This window comes from Artemia franciscana, chromosome 12 (assembly GCF_032884065.1).
Source record: "Artemia franciscana chromosome 12, ASM3288406v1, whole genome shotgun sequence".
Taxonomy (NCBI): domain Eukaryota; kingdom Metazoa; phylum Arthropoda; class Branchiopoda; order Anostraca; family Artemiidae; genus Artemia; species Artemia franciscana.
The window spans coordinates 7,272,253-7,292,366 of NC_088874.1; the positions used below are offsets into that span (position 1 = coordinate 7,272,253).

At 33.9% G+C, this 20,114-nt stretch overlaps 1 protein-coding gene across 4 annotated transcripts in view; it reads right to left on the bottom strand.

The window, feature by feature from the left end:
• Positions 1–15,148, bottom strand: part of LOC136033623 (MAGUK p55 subfamily member 7-like) — a 57,549-nt gene extending 42,401 nt beyond the window's left edge. For all 4 annotated transcript variants that reach the window (XM_065714419.1, XM_065714420.1, XM_065714417.1 and 1 more), the window contains exons 1-4: positions 14,993–15,148; positions 10,269–10,412; positions 5,615–5,799; positions 4,215–4,352 (exon numbers count right to left, since the gene is read on the bottom strand). In XM_065714419.1, the coding sequence (XP_065570491.1) occupies positions 4,215–4,352; positions 5,615–5,799; positions 10,269–10,412; positions 14,993–15,029 (504 nt within the window). In that variant the 5' untranslated portion in view covers positions 15,030–15,148. The remainder of the gene's footprint in view (positions 1–4,214; positions 4,353–5,614; positions 5,800–10,268; positions 10,413–14,992) is intronic.
• Positions 15,149–20,114: the final 4,966 nt, after the last annotated feature.

Below are 20,114 nucleotides of genomic sequence, written 5' to 3' on the forward strand. Positions count from 1 at the left end.
ATTTCCTATGTCAAGACCTAGCAGAACGCCTAGGTAGTTCTACTAAATCGTTCTGAAGTTGTTGTTTTTTTTAAAAACGTGACTTACATACGACAGAACGATTTTCTTTTTTTGATCATTTCTAATAAACCTACAGAATGACTTAATAGAGATTGGTTATGTATTGAGATAATGAATGGAAGCTTTTAGTGACTGGGTACGCTTCAACAAATAATACAGCATTGGATCAGCAGCAACACATGATAATATTAAATTAGATTGACCAACAAGGGATTAGGTAAAATGTTGAATGATACAGCAGGATTTCTAAAAATGTGATTTTTTAACATGTTTTAACATAGCTAACGTGTTGAATGCTTTATACATATAGTATCAAGGACAGTGATAATTAGAGAATGTCTCGGCTCCGAAAATACAGGAGTTACTCGATAATAGTTGAAAATATTTTGACTTCTATGTTATAAAGAACTGAAAACACTGACTTGTATATCCATTTTTGTTTTCGAAAAGCATGACATACACATAACAGATGGAGATTGGCTATGTATTGATATATGAATGAAAGCTTAATTTTTGTCAATTTGTTGATGCATACCTGGTCACTAAAAGCTCTGTAGTTACTTGGAAAATCAAGAAAAGCATTGAGAAAAAATGTAAGTGGGGATACCAATACCATAAGTGTGCCCAAATGTGAAAACAGACTAAAAAAACATGCATTCCATAGTCTAAGGGAGCTTAACAAATACCAATACCATAAGTGTACCCAAATGTGAAAACAGACTAAAAAAACATGCATTCCATAGTCTAAGGGAGCTTAACAAATACCAATACCATAAGTGTACCCAAATGTGAAAACAGACTAAAAAAACATGCATTCCATAGTCTAAGGGAGCTTAACAAATACCAATACCATAAGTGTGCCCAAATGTGAAAACAGACTAAAAAAACATGCATTCCATAGTCTAAGGGAGCTTAACAAATACCAATACCATAAGTGTGCCCAAATGTGAAAACAGACTAAAAAAACATGCATTCCATAGTCTAAAGGAGCTTAACAAATACCAATACCATAAGTGTACCCAAATGTGAAAACAGACTAAAAAAACATGCATTCCATAGTCTAAGGGAGCTTAACAAATACCAATACCATAAGTGTACCCAAATGTGAAAACAGACTAAAAAAACATGTATTCCATAGTCTAAGGGAGCTTTTGATGCCGTAAGAACAAGAAGCAAAAATAGCTAAAAGGAAAATTTGAATATATCCGTTAAAATAAAGCAGAAAAAATACTAACCGATGGTTCAATACTGGTCTTTATTTTAATGTAAAAACAAATATTAAACAAAACAAATATTAAAAATATTAAAACGATAAAAAACAAATATTCAATGTGTTAGTGTTTGCTTATTTGCGTGTGTGTTAGTTGTTGTTCTGTGTTGGTGTTTTAGTGTCGTAAGTGTTGAATAGTAGATATTGAGTATTGATGGTATTAAGCACTGCACAGCTACAAAGCTGTCATCGAACGTGCAAGCGAACGTACACCGAACGTGCAATTAAATAGAGAACAGAATTAGTACCTATTAGCTATATAAATACACTGCGATTAAGATACGTGGTTTACACACGGCATACGATTTTTCCTTTTTTTCACATCTCTAACAAACCTGTAGAAAAACTTACTAGAGCTTGGCTATGTATTGATATAGCGGATGAAAACTGAATATTCTTCTCCATTTAGCGATGAATGTACATTCACTAAAATTTCTATAGTTAACTGGAAATCAAGAAAAAAGTTATACAAAATAGTATAAGTCACAAAACCAATACCGAATGTTACCGATATCAGTACCGAGTAGTTAACCGGAAATCAAGAAATGAGTTATACAAAATACTGCAAGTCACAAAACCAGCACCCGAGTTTTACAGAATTTTACCAATACAGAATAGTTAACTTGAAATCAAGAAAAAAAATCATACAAAATAGTGTAAGTAACAAACCAATACCGAATTTATATACTTTAAATATTTAAAAAAGTCTTAAATCAGAGACGTGTTAAAGCTATATAGATGACCAAAGAGGAGAAGATTAAAGGGATTCGTCTTTTCTGACAAAAAGATTTTAGCGATTGATGGCAATTAATTATACATATAAACAAAAACGGGACCATGAAGGCCCCGATAGCATCCCAGAGTCTGAGTGGGCTGCCCATTTCAAAAGCCAGTTTGTAAAACCCAACAGCAGTACAGAAATTTCTTCCGATAATGAGATTGCTTCGTTGCTTGATTCTAGTTAATAACCAAATTCTATGTGATAACACCGTCAGCTATTAAGGAGGCAGTGTTGAAGCTTAGAAAGAAGAAATTCTCGGCTGGCGCCAACAGTATTTGTGCTGAGCATTTTATTGCCTCAAGTGACCTCCTCTATAATCACCTTGCATTACTTTTTCAAATGGTTTTTAACGTTGGAGTTTTTTTCCGGACAGTTTATGCATTGGAGTGATTAGGCCAATTCTGAAAAAGAATAAACCAAAATCATCATGTTCATCATATAGACTGTGTCAAGCGTTTTCGCAAAGATATTTGAGCTTCTAATTGTTGACCCCTTAAAATAAAGTGTGTTATGCCACCATGCCAGTTCGGGTTCCAGTCAGGTTTAGGCTGCTTCCATGCCCCTAGAAGTCTCTGTAATATACTAAGAGATACAGAAGCATCTCGGAGCACTCTGGATCTCGGAGCATACGATTAAGAATACTTTTTAGCTGATTTATTTTTAGTTTATGCCATTGTTTTTAGCTGATTTATTGGTGATATTTTAACCACGTTTCTTTTCGTAAAATGAGTGCATGAGTCCTACTGTCACTGGTAATTTGGTTTAGAACAGGTGTAGGTTACGTGTTCGCAACAACTGTCTTCGCAAGATACTGAATATTAAATGGAGGGACCACATAAATATCCAGACAGTTCGCTCTATCACGCATCAGCCCCTGGTAACATATGTCATACGTCAACGAAGATGGCGCTACTTTAGACACGTTATCCGTATGGCGGAATATAGACTCCTCAGAATGGTGCTCGAGTGGCAACCAGAGGGAGCCCGAAGAAGAGGAAAGCCGAAAAATAGACTTCGTTGTGCATACCAGCGGGACCTGAAGTTTATCAATTTGACAGTCCAACCCAAATGGGAAGACGTCTGGGCAGCACCACATATGAGGGATGATTGGCGGCTCTTTCTGGGTGCTCTGGGTGCCTCTGGCGGCACAGGAGGAACTAAGGTCTAAGGTAAGGTAAATGACTCTGTTCAGCGGTGCCACAGTTGACCCAGCTCTAAATGGGTACCAGAAGATATATGGAGAAGTTAAACAGGAAATGTGTGAGAAATCACACAATGGCTAGCTCCCAATCCCCATTGCACTTCCTAGCTGAAAGGTCATGAAGCGGGTATCAGCGCCGACGGTTAGGGACTGTAAAGTCCTGTGTCGTATTCTTTACCTTTTTTTTCTCTTTTACAAAACTGCATTTGGAAGTCTTTTTCTTTAGAACTGATTTCTCGATATTTCCTATTTTTTCAAATATACATAGCTGTGTAAGTTTCCACCAAAACGATACTAACAATCAGAATTCATTTTCACTTCAAATGGGTTTTTTTAAGATTGCTATTGTGTTATTAGCTATGTGCTGCATATGTCAGAGTTACGCAAATTATTCGAAACACGCGGGCGAACTATTTGAACCATTTGCCGAACAATATGCTCATCTTACTGGTGCAGTACTGGTAATGGATCATTACCAGTACCAGTGGTACCTATGCAGATATTAATCAACAGCTGAATTCGATGATTTTAATTAAGCTATATATTCTTAATAAACAATAGCCTATATTTTTGGTAGAGAATCTTGTAATACTCTTTACATTAGTATAAAACGGATGACAAATCCGTTTAACAGAAGTATTGGTCGAAATTTCCCAATAATTCTTTTAAAAACCGCGGCGTAAAAGGCACATTTGACATGGCGCTGTGGGGAGGGGTATAGGCACAAGAGTGTAAGGGGTACATTTGACATGACGCAGCGGAAGGAAGGGGTATCAGCTACAGCTTAATTCACAGTTTACAATACTGAAAGATATTTTCTATTGTAAATGGATTGCATAGCTTCATGCAAGATAAAAACTAACCAACCCTAAAAACAAATCATGCAAATTATCTAACCTTACCAGAGAGTCACTACTCTTTACAAGCTGAACAATTTTAACGGTTTCTTCGTCTTCATCTTCAAAGTCCTCTTCAAGTGGTTCAGGAAGACTTGGCAAATAGGCTTTTTGAGCGACAACATCATGACACCACAACAAACTCTAGAAAATGTTAAAAATAAAAACACCAGAATGTACCTCAAAAGTCTTTCAGAAGCAACACTAGCACCATCTAAGACGTTGAGGAGAGGGATTTTAGAATCAGCAGATTTTTCTACAGGAATGGGTTCAAAAGCGCAGACAGGTACATTTTCAGGTTCAACTTATTGGATTGTCTTGTTGTTGTTTTTTTTTACTAACCTTGGGAGGCAAACACTTTGAATACTTTCTTCAAAAATACATTTTTTTTCAGAAATATAGATCAATTCTTGATCTATTAGATTGTTCAAAGACTGATCAATCCTTGAACTATTAGATTGATCAATCCTTGATCAGTTGGATTGATCAAATTTTGGTCAATTTAATTGACTGACAATGGATTTTGGATGACAATCCAAAATCAAAATGGATTTTGAGCTATGACAATGGATTTATTCCATTAGCCGTAGATACAAATTACAGTTTTGATTCAGAAATATCACTATGCAGAACCAGTTGCCTTTTTTCCCTTCAACACGAGTTTACGAAGTCTTTGATATCCCTAGGTCAAGGCATGCACGCTCAAATTTGTTTCAAAGAGTGTCTAAACAAAAAAAAAATTAAAACTGAACTCTGGAGGGGGGGGGATTGATCAATGCACAGGTGCATGCATACATGCATGTTTAAATACCTGGAGGAAGTAGGAATCTCCAACAAAAAAGATTCCTTGTAAATCAAACAAGCTTTTCAGTATTTGGAATCACTGTGAGTTATATAAAAGGCATGTGACTTTTACCTATTGTTATTGCTCGTCACAGGCTGGAACCGAGAGAATTAATTCCGTAGAATTTTTCATTTCGCACAATACAAGAAAAAATCAATCCTCAATATTTTCTAAGTATAAAAAAAAACAAAATTTCTATACTAAGTATATATAATAAGTTTTCACAGCCTTCTGAACAATTTTATTTCCCTATTATACAAACTGTATACTCATCAGCCGCAATCTATTTATTTATTGGAGAAAAACTATTAACCTGGAAGAGTTTTACAGCCAATGATCTTCAACAGTAAAAATCATTTTTATTTATTTTTAATAGTTTAATAGCATAAAATTTTGCACCTTCAACAGTTTCACTCTAAATTTCGAAACTTCATAGAAAAAAAATACTTGAGGTTGGCTAGCAGAATTGCAGAATGTTCTCTGCAAAGTAGAGGGTTCAGCAAAACACGCTTTATAAAAATTTATCACTGCTCAATTTCCGTTGAAAGTCAGCAGAACTTACTTGAAAATAATTTGACTGCAAGCATTTCATCAACTCTTTAGCAACATTGCTGCAACTATTATTAGTTAACACACCAAAAACATCCTCCAAAACTTGCACACTGTTGGTTATCGCTGGCACTGGGCGATCTGTTGCGCTGGGGGCACTGGGCTTATGACCCGATATATTTGTTCCCTGTGCCAGTTCTAAAACAAAAATAAAAATGGCTCAAATACTATAATAGAGATTATGCATGTGCAAGTCTGATTTTGACTATGACAGTATCCTTTGAGTGCTAAGGTTATATGTTAACTGCAAAATTCCGTTCTTTTTTTTCTTTTTTTTAAAGCATTTACCACTATGCTATTTCCGAATCTGTCCCTTGCATACCAAAAGATAAATATATGTTAAAAGATAATATCCTTGCAACAGGAGGGATGAGGCACAATCCTAAAGTCAGCTGAAAGTAACCAGCCCTGAGAAAAATATGGGAGTATATATGAACTTTTTAAAGGGCTTGAATCAACTCCCAGAAAAAAATCTCCTGAACCCCCACTCCAATCACCTGAGCGCAACTATCTTTTTAACAGGATAAAAATCTTCTAAGCCCCTACCATCCATCCCCTGAGTCTCTGTCAATAAGTCTATCCACATGTTTCCGAAAAACCTTTCCCCTCAGGATTCCGTCCCCTTCGTGTCGTTTCTCAGCCTGTTTCTACCTTGTCTCCTGTTGTCCATGTTTTATATTTGGTCATTTGTTTTGCTTCCCTTTCTTTTTTAATGTCCCTTTAAACAAATTATATATCTGGTTTTTACCTATTCTTTATCTTTTTAACAGGATAAAAATCTCCTAAGCCCCTTACCACCCATCCCCTGAGTGCAGCTGTCAATAAGTCTATCCATATTTTTCCGAAAAACCTTTCCCCTCCAGATTCCGTACCCCTCGTTTCATTTCTCAGCCTGTTTCTACCTTGTCTCCTGTTATTCATGTTTTATATTTGGTCGTTTGTTTTGCTTCCCCTTCTTTCTTAATGTCCCTTTAAAATAATTTATATCAATGGTTTTTACTCTATTTTATCTTTTCTTAATCTTTTTAACAGGATAAAAATCTTCTAAGCCCCCTACCACCCATCCCCTGAGTACAACTGTCAATAAATCTATCCAGATTTTTGCGAAAAATCTTTCCCCTTCAGATTCCGTCACCCCCGTGTCATTTCTCTACCTATTTCTACCTTGTCCCCTGTTGTCCATCTTTTATATTTGGTTGTTTGTTTTGCTTTCTCTTCTTTTTTTAAAAAAATTTACGAACATTACTTTTGTGCAATGGAATTTTGAAAATATGAGATGCGCTGGGGACACCAACATGCTAATGTAAAAACACAGAGTGGCAAATGTTTATTAGTAAATTCTAGGATTACATCTCCCATTGGTTGATCATGTTGACTTTATCCATGGTTAGGTCCACCTGGGTGTAACTTAGTCAAGATTTCTGACCTGTATGGGATGGAAAAACTTTTATTTTTGGATTAATTCCCTGTTTTTATCTGGAATAATATTGCATATTAGTTAAACAATACTTGGACAATGTTTTTTCTTCAAATATTGTGTTATATTTTAGGACAGATTTGATGAGCCTTGTTGATTGTTAAAGATAAAAAGATGAAATCTCCCGATTACTGGCCTTGGCGTAGATATTAATTTATTGCTATAACGTTGGAAACGTGTAATGTGATCATTACTTTTGGAAATCTTTGAGTACATTGATGAATATTCAAAAAAGAACAAAAAAAATACAAAGTCAAGATTTTATCTAGTCACTACCGAATATTGTTTTTAGAAACGAACTTGACTAGCTCAATAGTAAATGTATACTAAAATATTATTAATGGTTAAACACAGAAACAAACAACAGTTAATTTAGAAGTATTGGAAGAAATAGTAGTGTAGCCTAGTGTTACCGCTGCACCTGAATTTTCTCATTTGCTTGATTTTCCAAAAGAGAAAATCAGTTTGAAGAAGAAAAAGAAAAAAATTGGTCAGCGATCTTCCCAAAAATAGAAATTAACGATCTGTATTTCGTTATCGTATTTTGCGAACTGTGTAGGAAAGTAAACAGACGCAGATAATCTAAATTTTAAAAATAATAGATAAAACTCAAGGGATTACGAACTTGATCAAACAGTTCGTGGTAACGAACTGTAGTAAGGAGCGACCCGGCTCAATAATAACTGAAACTCTAAAAAATGGAATTTTGATACCAATAGTTACATCAAAAGAATCGAATTTTAATACTGATCTTAAATATATAAGTTTCATCAAGTTTAGTTTTACCCATCAAAAGTTACAAGCCTGAGAAATGTACCTTATTTTTAGAAAACAATACGATCTTAACAAAAATCGCACCATCAGATTCAGCGTATCAGAGAGACCTAATATAGAAGGTACAAGCTCTTATCTACAAAAATATGGAATTTTGCATTTTTTTTTGCCAGAAGACAGATCACGGATGCGTGTTTATTTGTTGTTTTTGTTTTGTTTTTTTTTTTTTTCCCCAGGGGTGATCGTATCGACTCAGTGGTCCTAGAATGTCGCAAGAGGGCTCATTCTAACGGAAATTAAAAGTTCTAGTGCCTTTTCAAGTGACCAAACAAATTGGAGGGCACCTAGGCCCCTCCAACGCTCATTTTTTCCCTAAAGTCACCGGATCAAAATTCTGAGATAGCCATTTTATTCACCATAGTCGAAAAACCTAATAACTAAGTCATTGGGGACGACTTACTCCCCCAAAGTCCCCGTGGGAGGGGGTGAGAATTACAAACTTCGACCAGTGTTTACATATAGTAATGGTTATTGGGTAGTGTACAGACGTTTCCAGGTTTTTTTTTGTTTTAAGGGGGATGGATTCGGGGGAGGGGGGTACGTGGGAGGATCTTTCCATGGAGTAATTTGTCAATGAAGGCGGCGCAGGATTTTCTAGCATTATTAAAAAAAAACAATGAAAAAATAAATATGAAAAGTTTTTTCAACTGAAAGTAAGGAGCATCATTAAAACTTAACATGAACAGAAATTATTACGCATGTGAGGGGTTCACCTCCTCGTAATACCTCGCTCTTTACGCTAAAGTATTTTTAGTAATTTCAACTATTTATTCTACGGCCCTTGTGATTCAGGGGTCATTCTTAAAGAATTAGGAAAAAATTTAAGCTTTAGTGTAAAGAGCGAGGTATTGACGAGGGGGTGAACCCCCTAATATACTTAATAAAAACAGACGAATATAGAAGTTCGTTACGTAAGTTAATTCATAAGTTACGTATATTTTTTACTAATGAAAATATTCATAAAAAATTAAAAGTTCTAGTTTCCTTTATAAGTAATCAAAAAATTGGAGGACAACTAGGGCTCCCCCTCCCGCTCCTTTTTTATCAAAATCTTCCGATTAAAACTATGAGAAAGCCATTTAGCCAAAAAAAAATTAATGTGCATTTCATTTTAATCATTTATGTGCAGAGAGCCAAAGTCAAAACATGCTGAAAGTAAGGAGCGACATTTAAACTTAAAACGAACAGAAATTACTCCGTATATGAAAGGGGATTTTCCTCCTCAACGCCCCACTCTTTACGCTGAAGTTTTTTACTGATTTAAAAAAGTAGAGTTAAAAGGAAGAGTCAAACTTTAGCGTAAGAGCGGGGCGTTGAGGAGGAAAAGCCCCTTTCATATACGGAGTAATTTCTGTTCGTTTTAAGTTTTAATATCACTCCTTACTTTCAGTTAATATTTTTTTTTTATTTAATATACAAAAGATTCCTGTTTTTAGAACATTAGATTTTGAGAAAATTTAATTCTTTCTAAATCCAAAAGCATAAGAAAAATAAATTCTCCCTCCCCACCCCTGAACAAAAACAGTTTGGGCATCGTACTCCATTAGATCCCAATACCAAAATAAAAAAAAGAATCCTCCCTTGATATAGCAACACATCTTCACAAAAGAGGAAGTATCAGAGGATGTTTGTCTAAGACTGAAAAAAAAATCAGTCTGAAAAGCTTGGTCTTGAAAAGAGCGTTGGGGAGGGGAAAGAGGGGTTCGAACTCATTCTTCCCTCAGTCCCATCTGTCTTTGAATAAATATTTTTGTTCAAACCTGTGCAAACTTATTTATACAGCCAAAAAGAGCAAGATCAAATAATCTCCTAGTTTGTTTCTATGATTCACAGATATTCCGCACCCCTTTTCCTCCAACCCAGAACCTTTGAGCTTTTTTCTTCATACATTCAAAAAGACATAAGAATATAACGAAAAGAGAAATCACCAATGCAACAGCACAAACACATTAAAAAAAAAAGAAAATGAGAAAGAAAGAGAAAAGAAAGACTGTTTTCCTAAATTAGTGATTAATATAGACCAGCACTTGAATGAGGCCTTAACCCTACTCATCCATACAATCACATAGGTCAAACAGCATAGCCATACACAATCAACCATAAAGAATAATCCATGGACAGACAGTCATGTCGTCAATAAGTATAATATATGTATAGCCTACTTTTATGGGCATTCATTTCTGCTTCTCCTTTCTTAAAATTGAGAAAAGGACCATAATAAGAACAAAAGCAAGTGCTAAACTTGTGGACCTTACCTTTTTCAACTAAAGAAAAGCAAAAAAAATAAAACACAAACCTGAGACTCTTTGATGAACATTTAGCAGCGCGTGAAGCTCTGTTGATGAGAGAACATTATTCAAAAATTCTCTTTCTTCCTGGTTGGAATTCAGCCTGTTCTCCAAGCATAGTGTTTGTGCAATTTTCAAAATTGCAGTTGCATCTAGGGAACAAAAACAGAGCTAAAAAACAGTTTTTACTTGTTCAATAATTTAAAAAGCTGTTTCCACAAAATAACTTTTTCAAAGAAAGGTAAAGAGCCCCATCAAACCAAAAAAGAGGAAAAATAAAGTCAAATAATCGTCCAAGCCTAAAACGGGATGATCTACCACAGATCACCATCAATAAATAAATGAAATCAAAAACGAACAGAAATTATAATATATAATCGAGTCAAACTTGAAACGAGCACATTTTTTATGAAACATTGAGACTCTGGAACAAGTCAATGATCCCCTTGAAGACCTATCTCTCTTCCTGGGCTGGAAGCTCTGCTTCTAGTAACATCAATATCTCCCTGAAATCCCCACTTCTTGGTGCTCTTTCAAGCTCAGAGGAGATTGTTGCTGACTTTGGGTATTCAAACAGGAGATGCTGGATAGTCTCTATTGTTGATGCATATTGGCAACAGAAGGAGCTTGGGTATTGTTTCCACAATTGTTCTTTCCTCCTGAGAACCATTCCTTGGCTCTTAATCCTAAGAAATGCCAAGTTATCCCTGTGATATTTAAATATGAGCTTCAATGGTCTATAGTGAAGTAATTTGCAATTTCAACATCTCAATGCATCCCTAAGGGTGATGAATACAGAATTAAATACAGAACCACAAGATCATGATAATAGTCTTCATGGACATTAAGTCAGCATTTGATGTTGCATCCCATAGACAGATTTTGGACAGACTGATTAGCCTGGGAATAAAGGGTCCCCTAATATCAGTCTGCCATGATTATCTAAGAGAAAGAACTGTCCAAGTTAAATCAGGAAATTACCTTTCCCATATACATCTAAAATCAAAAAGAGGAGTCCCACAGGGCTCAGCACTGGGACCAGATTTCTACAATATAAGTCAATACAACAGCCCACTGAATGATGATGAAATAAAGGCCTAAGTATTTGGGTCTAACAGGGCATGAAGGAAGATAATAAGATAACAGGGGATAATAAGATAACAGGGCAGAAACAATAACAGAGCTGAAGCAAATGATCAATGAGCTGACATTTTGGACTGAGGATCTTGACTTACAATTTTCAACTACAAAGACAAAAATGATGGTCTTTACAAACAGACATATAACTAATATCCAAAATTTGATGTTAAAAAATGAAACAATAGAAAGAGATTCTAAACACTCTTATCTTGGTCAAAGATAAAGATGTCCCTCTAACATATGGTGGAAAATATCAAGCAGTCATGCATAAGACAACTCAACATCATGAAAATACTTTCCAAGAAAACTTGGGGAGCAAATACAGTATTTATACTTGAGTTCTACTGCAAATACATTACAGCAAAGGTTGACTATGCCTCACTTTTCTACAACATTGCATCAAAAAGCACACTAAATAAATTGGAAGTCATCCAAAACAGTGCACTAAGAATAGCCTTTGGGGCAAGAAGTACAACACCCATCTCCTTCTTATTAATTGGAAGTGGAATAGTTAACCTGCAAACCAGAAGAGAACAACAGATGCTGAAGCACCTGAAAAGGATATGGCTAGTCCAATAATCCCCCCCCCCCCCCATGCAAAGCTCTAATTATTAAAAGAGGACTTGCTTATACACTTAACAAAAAAACAAAAGTGGAATAAAGAATGGATGACAGAAAAAGCAGAGTTTCTTGAAAACAAAAGATATAATCTTCAATTTCAGTGAGATATTACATCTGCAAGACCTTCCACTTGTACCTCAACGGACCAGAAAAAACATAAAATATCTAACAAAAGAATTTGAAAAAGAAGATCTATTTAACTACATAAGATTCAACCATTTAATAGTGACAGAGTATAAAGAACACTTAAAGGTGTACATGGATGGGTCGAAAAATAATGAGGGTGTAGGAGCTGCTTTTGCAGTACCAACAATGAAGAGCAATTACTAGTAAGCAGGCAGACTAGGAAGAGTAAGCAGGCAATTACTTAATGTCAATTTTTTTCAGAAATATCAAGATACTAATTTGTTCAGACTCAAAAAGTGCAGTAGAAGCATTAAAATCACTGAAACAGGCATCAAGAGAGATAGTAAATACTCTGTTAGCAATGGATTACCTGGCAACATCCATAAACACAGCAATAACCATTATGTTGGTTCCTGGACACAAAAATATAAGAGAGAATGAAGAAGCTGACATTGCTGCTAAAAAAGCAATAAAGGCAGGGTTACCAACAATAGGAACAACACCAAAAATAGTTGGTACAATGAAAAATATAATTAGAAAAATTAAAATATATATGCTATATGAATATAGAGACAAAAATTGAACATGGTTGGCAAACAATAAAACAAATGTTCAGTTTAAAAGAGGACTATATGAAAGATTTAACAGAGAAGAAAGCAGTATCATGTTTTGGCTAAGACCCAAGCATATAAAGCCAAGTTCTTGGGTGAAAGTGAAAACTATTTTAAGTGTGGCAAGATTGAAACTATTAATCATATATTAATTGAATGCCAAAGTTACATAACAGAAAGAAAAGAAATAAGAAAAGAAAAGAACTCTTAAATGATATAAAAAAAATACTCAGTGCAACTGTGTTACTAGGAGACATAGAAGATGACAAGCTGGCAATCAAGCTCATGACACAATTTTTGAAGAAGATTGGAAGAACAAAAACAGTATAAGTAAATCAACTCAAAGAAAGATGTCCTAAGGTCATCAGGCAAGAGAGGATGTTTATTCAATCATTGAAGCATGGCTGATTTCATAAATGTTATTGCAAAACTTGAAAAAGAAGAAAAGAAGTGGAGATAAAGGTTCTCCTGCTGGAAAGTATGTTAACTAGGATTATTTTGCATGTTATGAAATAAAAATTGTTTTCTTAACATTTCTCCTTATAATTCGGAATGGACATACATTTGCATGCAAATGTTATAGCCTATTTTTATACAATGTAATTGTTAAGTTTCATCATAAGCTGCCTAAACTGGAAACTATGCTGCAAAGCAGCATACTTTCTAGTTTAGAACACTTAGAAAGGCTAATTCTAGAAGCACATGCATTTTTCACCTTTCTAAAATCCCCTTCAACAAACTAAAAATGCATAAAGTGGACAGGGTTTTGAAGCCTAGGATGTTGAGGTTGAACAATATGAATGAAATTATATTTTATATACTATTTCTAGCCATCACTGGTAATCTCTGTATAGTAGTAAGTTGAAAGATAATTAAACAACTTACATATCCATTAATGCTAATATCCATTTTCACTTTTGAGTTGAAACTAGCCAGTGAACTGGTGAATCAGAGCAATTAGTTAAATGTTATGTTTATGTTCCATTGATTTGAAGAAATGCCTTATGATGGAATAGAGATTATACATCTTTTCAGTTTGAGATTAAATTTGTTTTAAAAGATTCTTTGGCTATGTGAAGGCCTTAGTGAAACAAATTTGGTTGAATAGTGGTTCTTGCAAGTGAATATTACCTACAGAGCAAAGTAAATTAGTCCATAAACCCTGCAGGCAGTAGGGCAAGATCTGTATACCATATTTATTGAATAAATATTTGGCCTGAAGCCTGAAAGAGCAAAAAAAAGTAGGTCATAAACATCAACTAATAATTCAACTAATTAGAATACAGACCTTGCCCTGCTGACCACAGGGCTCATGGACTAATTCACTTCACTCTATGGGTACTGTTACCTGTAAGCAACATTGGATGTTTGTTTTGTTCAAACAGCTGGCTAGTTTAAACTCAAAAGAGAAAGTGGACAGGAGTATAGTTGAAAATTTTCAAGTAAACTACTGTCTACCAGCATATGTTCCCTGGGCAGAACCTCCAACAAGGTTGACTCTAGTTTGGCATTGTGTAGTGACATACATAAGAGGTGTAGCATAAGTGGGAGACAGTAATACCCATTAGCATTAATGGATGCTTAAGTTTTTTAATTATCTTTTAACTTTCTACTATATAGGAATTACCAGAGATGACTGGAATTAACATTTAAAATATAATCTCATTCATGTTGTAACACCTTAACATTTCCCTCAGCTTTAAAACCAAGCCTACTTTAAGTATTTTTAGTTTGTTGAAGGGGAATTTTAGAAAGCTAAAAATGGATGTGCTTCTAGAATTAGCAATTCTTAGTGCTCTAAACTAGAGAGTATGCTGCTCTGCAGCATACTTTCTAGTTTAAACAGCTTGTGATGAAACTGAACAATTACCTTACATAAAAAGAATATAGGCTAGAATTAATTTATTAGGCTGCATTCAAGAGCATAATAGGGCTTAAAATGAAGTTTGTGAGAAAGCAATTATTATATTCTGTAAATGAAATAGAATATAGTGGTATACTACATAGGCCTATATTAGATCAATAATATGAACAATGACATATTTACCCAAGATTAACCAAAATAGGCTAGGCAATTATCAGTAGATTTCTACCTTTCTAAAATTATATTCCGTAAAGAAAATAGAATATAGTGGTATTCTCAATAATTTCATCAATAATATGAACAATGATATATTTACCCAAGATTGACCAAAATAGGCTACTAAGGCTAGCAATTATAAGTAGATTTTTACCTTTCTCATTGGAACTTTCAATTGATGCAGCTGTCATTACAGAAAATATTTCTTTTAAGCACAGATTTTATATTATTGACCGGCACTTTGTCTCAACCTTTGTTTATGCTGATTAACAACTCGTTTTGTCAAAAATCGATATTAATTTTTAAAATTTTCTGCCTCAATTCTACACGCTGCCATACTTTTCTGAGTTGTTGCAAAAACTCGATTCGCCTTTTATTACTGAGCCATATCACAAATTGTTTCCATGCAAAAAAAAATTTCTAAACACAAAAATGAGGAAGATTTTTTTTAAACTCTATTTCTTAGAGAATATTTCAGAATTTTTAAATATTATCAGTATAATACTAGATACGCACTAAGTGGAACTAGTGGAAGGGGCTGAGGGAGCCTTCCAAAACTTACGATTTCTCTTCTTTTTCCCCAATGTGTTTTCCCATAAACTCCATATGGTTAAGAAAATTTTTGCTGGTGTCTTGAAATCCATTTCCCATAAAATAAATATCAATATATGCTTTATGATGATGCTCAAGACTTTAGGCAACACTGAAATAAAAATAGATATAGTATCAAGTTTGTTAAGTGGTTACATAGGCTTCAAAATTCCCTAAAAACCAAGACTGGAGGTAAACTGAAAAAATGAAAGTAATGAAGCTTGGTTAAATCACATCTGACTGCCCTATTAGCTTTAATGTTTTTGGGAAGTTTTTCTTTTGAAGCGCAAAGCAACAAAGATAAACCAACCACTTAGTAGCCAGGTAGGAATATTCAGTCCAATGAAGTTTAGGCAAAATTAAATTGATTTTAAAGGTTCCAGTTTTAAATCATAGGTTTCAAGAGTCTCAGAAGCCTTGCTTTTATGGAAAAACTAATTGAATACAAACAAAATTGAAATGAACATATCTAGGATGATCACTTCTACAAGCAAAATTATTTAAGGTGGTAAAGCTTACGTTCTGGGCAAATGGAATGAAAATGAGTCTTGGTTCTTCACTGTAATATTTACCAACCTTTAATGATTCTTAATACAGAGCATTTGATCTCATCTAAACTTTTCTGGAAATGACACTAATATTGTCTAGTTAGAATTATATGCAGTTTTGTTTTGTTAGTATTATATGGAGATTTCTATTTTGTGATTTTTTTTTTGTGACCGACTTATTAATAAAAAAAAATAATAATGACAACCATCTTATTTTACTCTTTTGTGCTTGATTAAACAAAATCAAAATAGTTAGGTTGTTCCATTAGATAGTGGATAGCCAACAAGTATCTATGATTACTGATTGGTTGGCACTTTTTACATTAAGACATACCCAAAAGGTAATAAGACATGTAAGGGGTAATAAGGCGCTTTTTGGCAGCCTATTTGGCAGAAATTATTTTCCTAAACACCAGACATATCTTTATTAATCTCTTGCAAGGGTTGAACTTTTTTAGACACCGAACGACTTTTCTCATGCTGTCCATTTTGATAAAAGACAAAAACTTGGTTGTACTTTTTGTACAATTCAACAACTATTCAAGTTGTTCTCAAAGAGTTTGGGTAACTTACAAGTGTGGGTTCTGGCAAAAGTCTCAACAACAAAAAAGAAGCATCAACATCGTCTAGCGCTGGTTATTTTATGACATTATTTCAACGGAATAACAAGGCAAAATTAGTGATTGCAAGCATCCATTTATCACAGTTTCTGGAAGGAAAGTATGAGAATATGAAATTGGAAATATGCAAAAAATCGATAAAGTACCAAATGCTAGTTGAGGCTGATAATATTTCCAATGCTAGCACCAGCTTCCTTTTACATATAGCCAATACTTTTTCGCTGATCCATTGAATAGTTGATAGCTAACAGTATCTGTGGTTGTCGCATGTGTCTTTTCTTGGCGATTTTTTTTTTTTTTTTACGGTAAGGGAATGTTCAAGGAGACTAGGAAAGTAATGGAAGGAAAAGTTGGCACTTTAATATTACAGGAGTTAAGGACTGCTAGTGCTACTGAAACTAGAGCTTTAACCAGCAGAAACACAATTTCTTATTAATTCTAATTAATTATTGCTTGGGTGGTCATGAAGGTATTAGTGGTAAACCTGCAGTTAAGTGGCTCTTCTGAAACAAACAGTGTAAAAGAAAACAGTAGCGCCGTTAGATTCCTCATTTTGCGCTCTTTCTAAATATTATATCTGTTTTGCTTACTATGTCCCAACCTCTGATAGTCCCAGATACAGCCTTGGAATACATACAAAGCTAAAAGAAAACAATTAAAAAAGGAACTTTCTAAAAAAGCTTTAAAAATGAGTTTTCATCGAACCAACAATGCAGCAATCCTATTTTAGCGAAGATCTGACGTATTATGAGATAAAACAAAAGGAATTTTGGTTATTCCTTTTTTACTAAGGTTATATCTGGGACCATTTAAAGGGAATGTTTCGCATTGTCGGGGTAACGACTATTATGCAAAAAAACATAAAGCAAGGAACCTAACAGAGCTACTCCTTTTGTTTTTATAATGCGAGCCGCTCAACTACAAGACAACCGTTTAAGTTTATTTATATTTTACCTGAAATTTCTGAAAATGGGCAGTTTTTTTGTTATTCTTTTTTATTTTCTGACTAAAATCTTGAAGGGGAAAAATTAGTATGCAGAATGCAGCCTGGTTAAAAAAGCACAAAAACACTGTAGCTCCCTGTTGACAAGTGGTTATCTTCTTTTTTTGCCATGAAAAGCAATAGTAACAAAAGAAAAACAATCAATAATATTGTTATTCCTCTTTTTATAATTAGCATTAAGGTTCTGCTGGTTTAAAACAGATGGTGTGGGTGGTTGTTTTCTGTCATAATGGTTCACTTACACATTGCGGAAATCCGCTCGTATCTTTTTTCTGCAATTTCTGTAAAGTGTAAATGCACTATAAGAGTTTGAACATTCTTTCGCACTCTTTTCGATATAATGTGAACTTGAAAAGGTAGGTTAAATGTCGAGAATAACGTATTTCAATAGAAAGCATTTTTTTTAATATTATAGACTGGATTCCTACTGATATCCCTCCTAAGGAAAATAGCCTTTCAGGTCGGGTTACTATATTATTTAATCAGGAAAAATACGCATTGTATACTTGAGAGTTTATAATTATTAAGTCACCACAATCAATAATATGATGACGTACTTGTTAATACAAATGCCAATTAATTAAAAAAAGACTTTTTGGTTAATTACAATGTAATCAACTAAAATTAAAACTAATTAATTTCTATTAGTAATTCAAATTAAATAATTAAATTAATTAATTTGATTAAACAAAATTATTAAGAATAATAATCAAATAAATAATTAAAATTAATTAATTTTAATTAATTTAATTAATAAAAAACCATAATAACTAATGGGATAAGTGGCTCAAAGGATTGCTCTAATAATGGACACATACAACAAACGTCCACAAAAAAATTATACACTCTGTTTCACAATCAACAAAAATAAATTATGTCCGTATAATACATTTTTGAACATCGTCAATGACACAAAATGTAGGCATAATGATGAAACAGAATGATAGAAGAAGGCAAGTTTTTTTGTTGTTTTTTGTTTAGAGCGAAAATGGGAGTCTATTTTGAAATCTGTTGTTCAATTACTCGAAAAAGAAAGATGTTAAGGAAAGCTCAAGTAATGGGCACATATAATAACACGTCTCTGAAAAAAAATTTCGTCCACATTAAAATCGACAAAAACAAAGCGTGTCAATATAATACATTTTGAACATCGTCAATGGCACACTATAAAGAAGATAGTAGATAATCAGAAAAGATAATCAGTAGAATTAGTAGATAATCAGATAATCAGAACAATATAAAGAAGATAGAAGATAATCGTAGACACAATGACAGAGCATAATTATAGAAGAGGCTTACGAAAGTTCAAGCAATGGGCACATATAACAAATGTCTGAAAAAAATTATACCTTCCACTTCTCAATCAACAAAAATCATTTCATTATAATACATTCTTGAACAATGTCAATAAAATACTATACATAAATACATAAAAATAATATAATAATATAAAAAATAATATAAAGCAAGTAATTTTGGACACAGTGGAAAACAGATACATACAAGAAGGCAACGGTTTTCTTTTTTTCCTAAGAGTGCAAAAGGAAGGCTATTTTGCATTCTGTTGATCGAGTGCTCTAATTAGTTTTTGATTTTAGCTTCAGCCTTTTCTACAGGAAGTTCTAGTTTAATCTTATATAGGTGTTATTTCATCAGTTTTTTCCCAATTTCTCTTCTTTTTTATGTTTGCCTCATTCCGTATTCTGACGCATTGCTTCTTTCCGTATATTCTTTTTTATTCTTAGAAATGGATCACAATACTGTGAAAAAAACTGACACTATCGGGAGAGGCTCCCTCCCCCCCCCCCTAACACCCACCACAAAACTGTATTTGGTGTGTAGCTTTGTATTTATAAGGGACAAATACTCAGAATCGTCCCTTGTTACTTTTTGTGTTTTCTTTTTTTGTACACTTTAGTGCGTCTTAAGTACCCCAATGAAAACTACTGACAAAATCTGCATAGAATTCAAATGAAAGAATTAGATTCATTCAGTCAATTCGTTTTTTGTCAGGAACTGAGATTATATTTTTATTGCTACCTGATTTTACTAACTACACTGATTAAAATGATTACTCTTATTACTATACTGGGAAAAAATGCCAAGTGTCACCAAATGCTTGATTGGGTTGATAGTTTTGTCAATACTAGCGCCAGTTCCTGCTCTTACGAGTTATCCATATTCTTTGGGCTAACGGTATGAAAATGTTCTTATTTACAATTCAGGGTTTATTTCTGACAATGGGTCTCCAATTGACCAAGTGACTAATTTTTTTGGAAAACTCTATGACCAAATCATGTTTTGTAGAAAATAGGTATTTCTTATGTACATCTTAAAATTCAAAAATTACGGTCCCACCCAGTTTCTGCCCCATCTTTTTTCAGTATCCGTTTAATTATGTTTCACGCAGTAGATTTCATAATAAAGAAGAAAATAGAAGTGTCCGAGGAGGATAAAAAATTAAACCTTAGGTTCCCACCTGGGAGCGAATTAAACGTTAACTGGTTTTCCAAT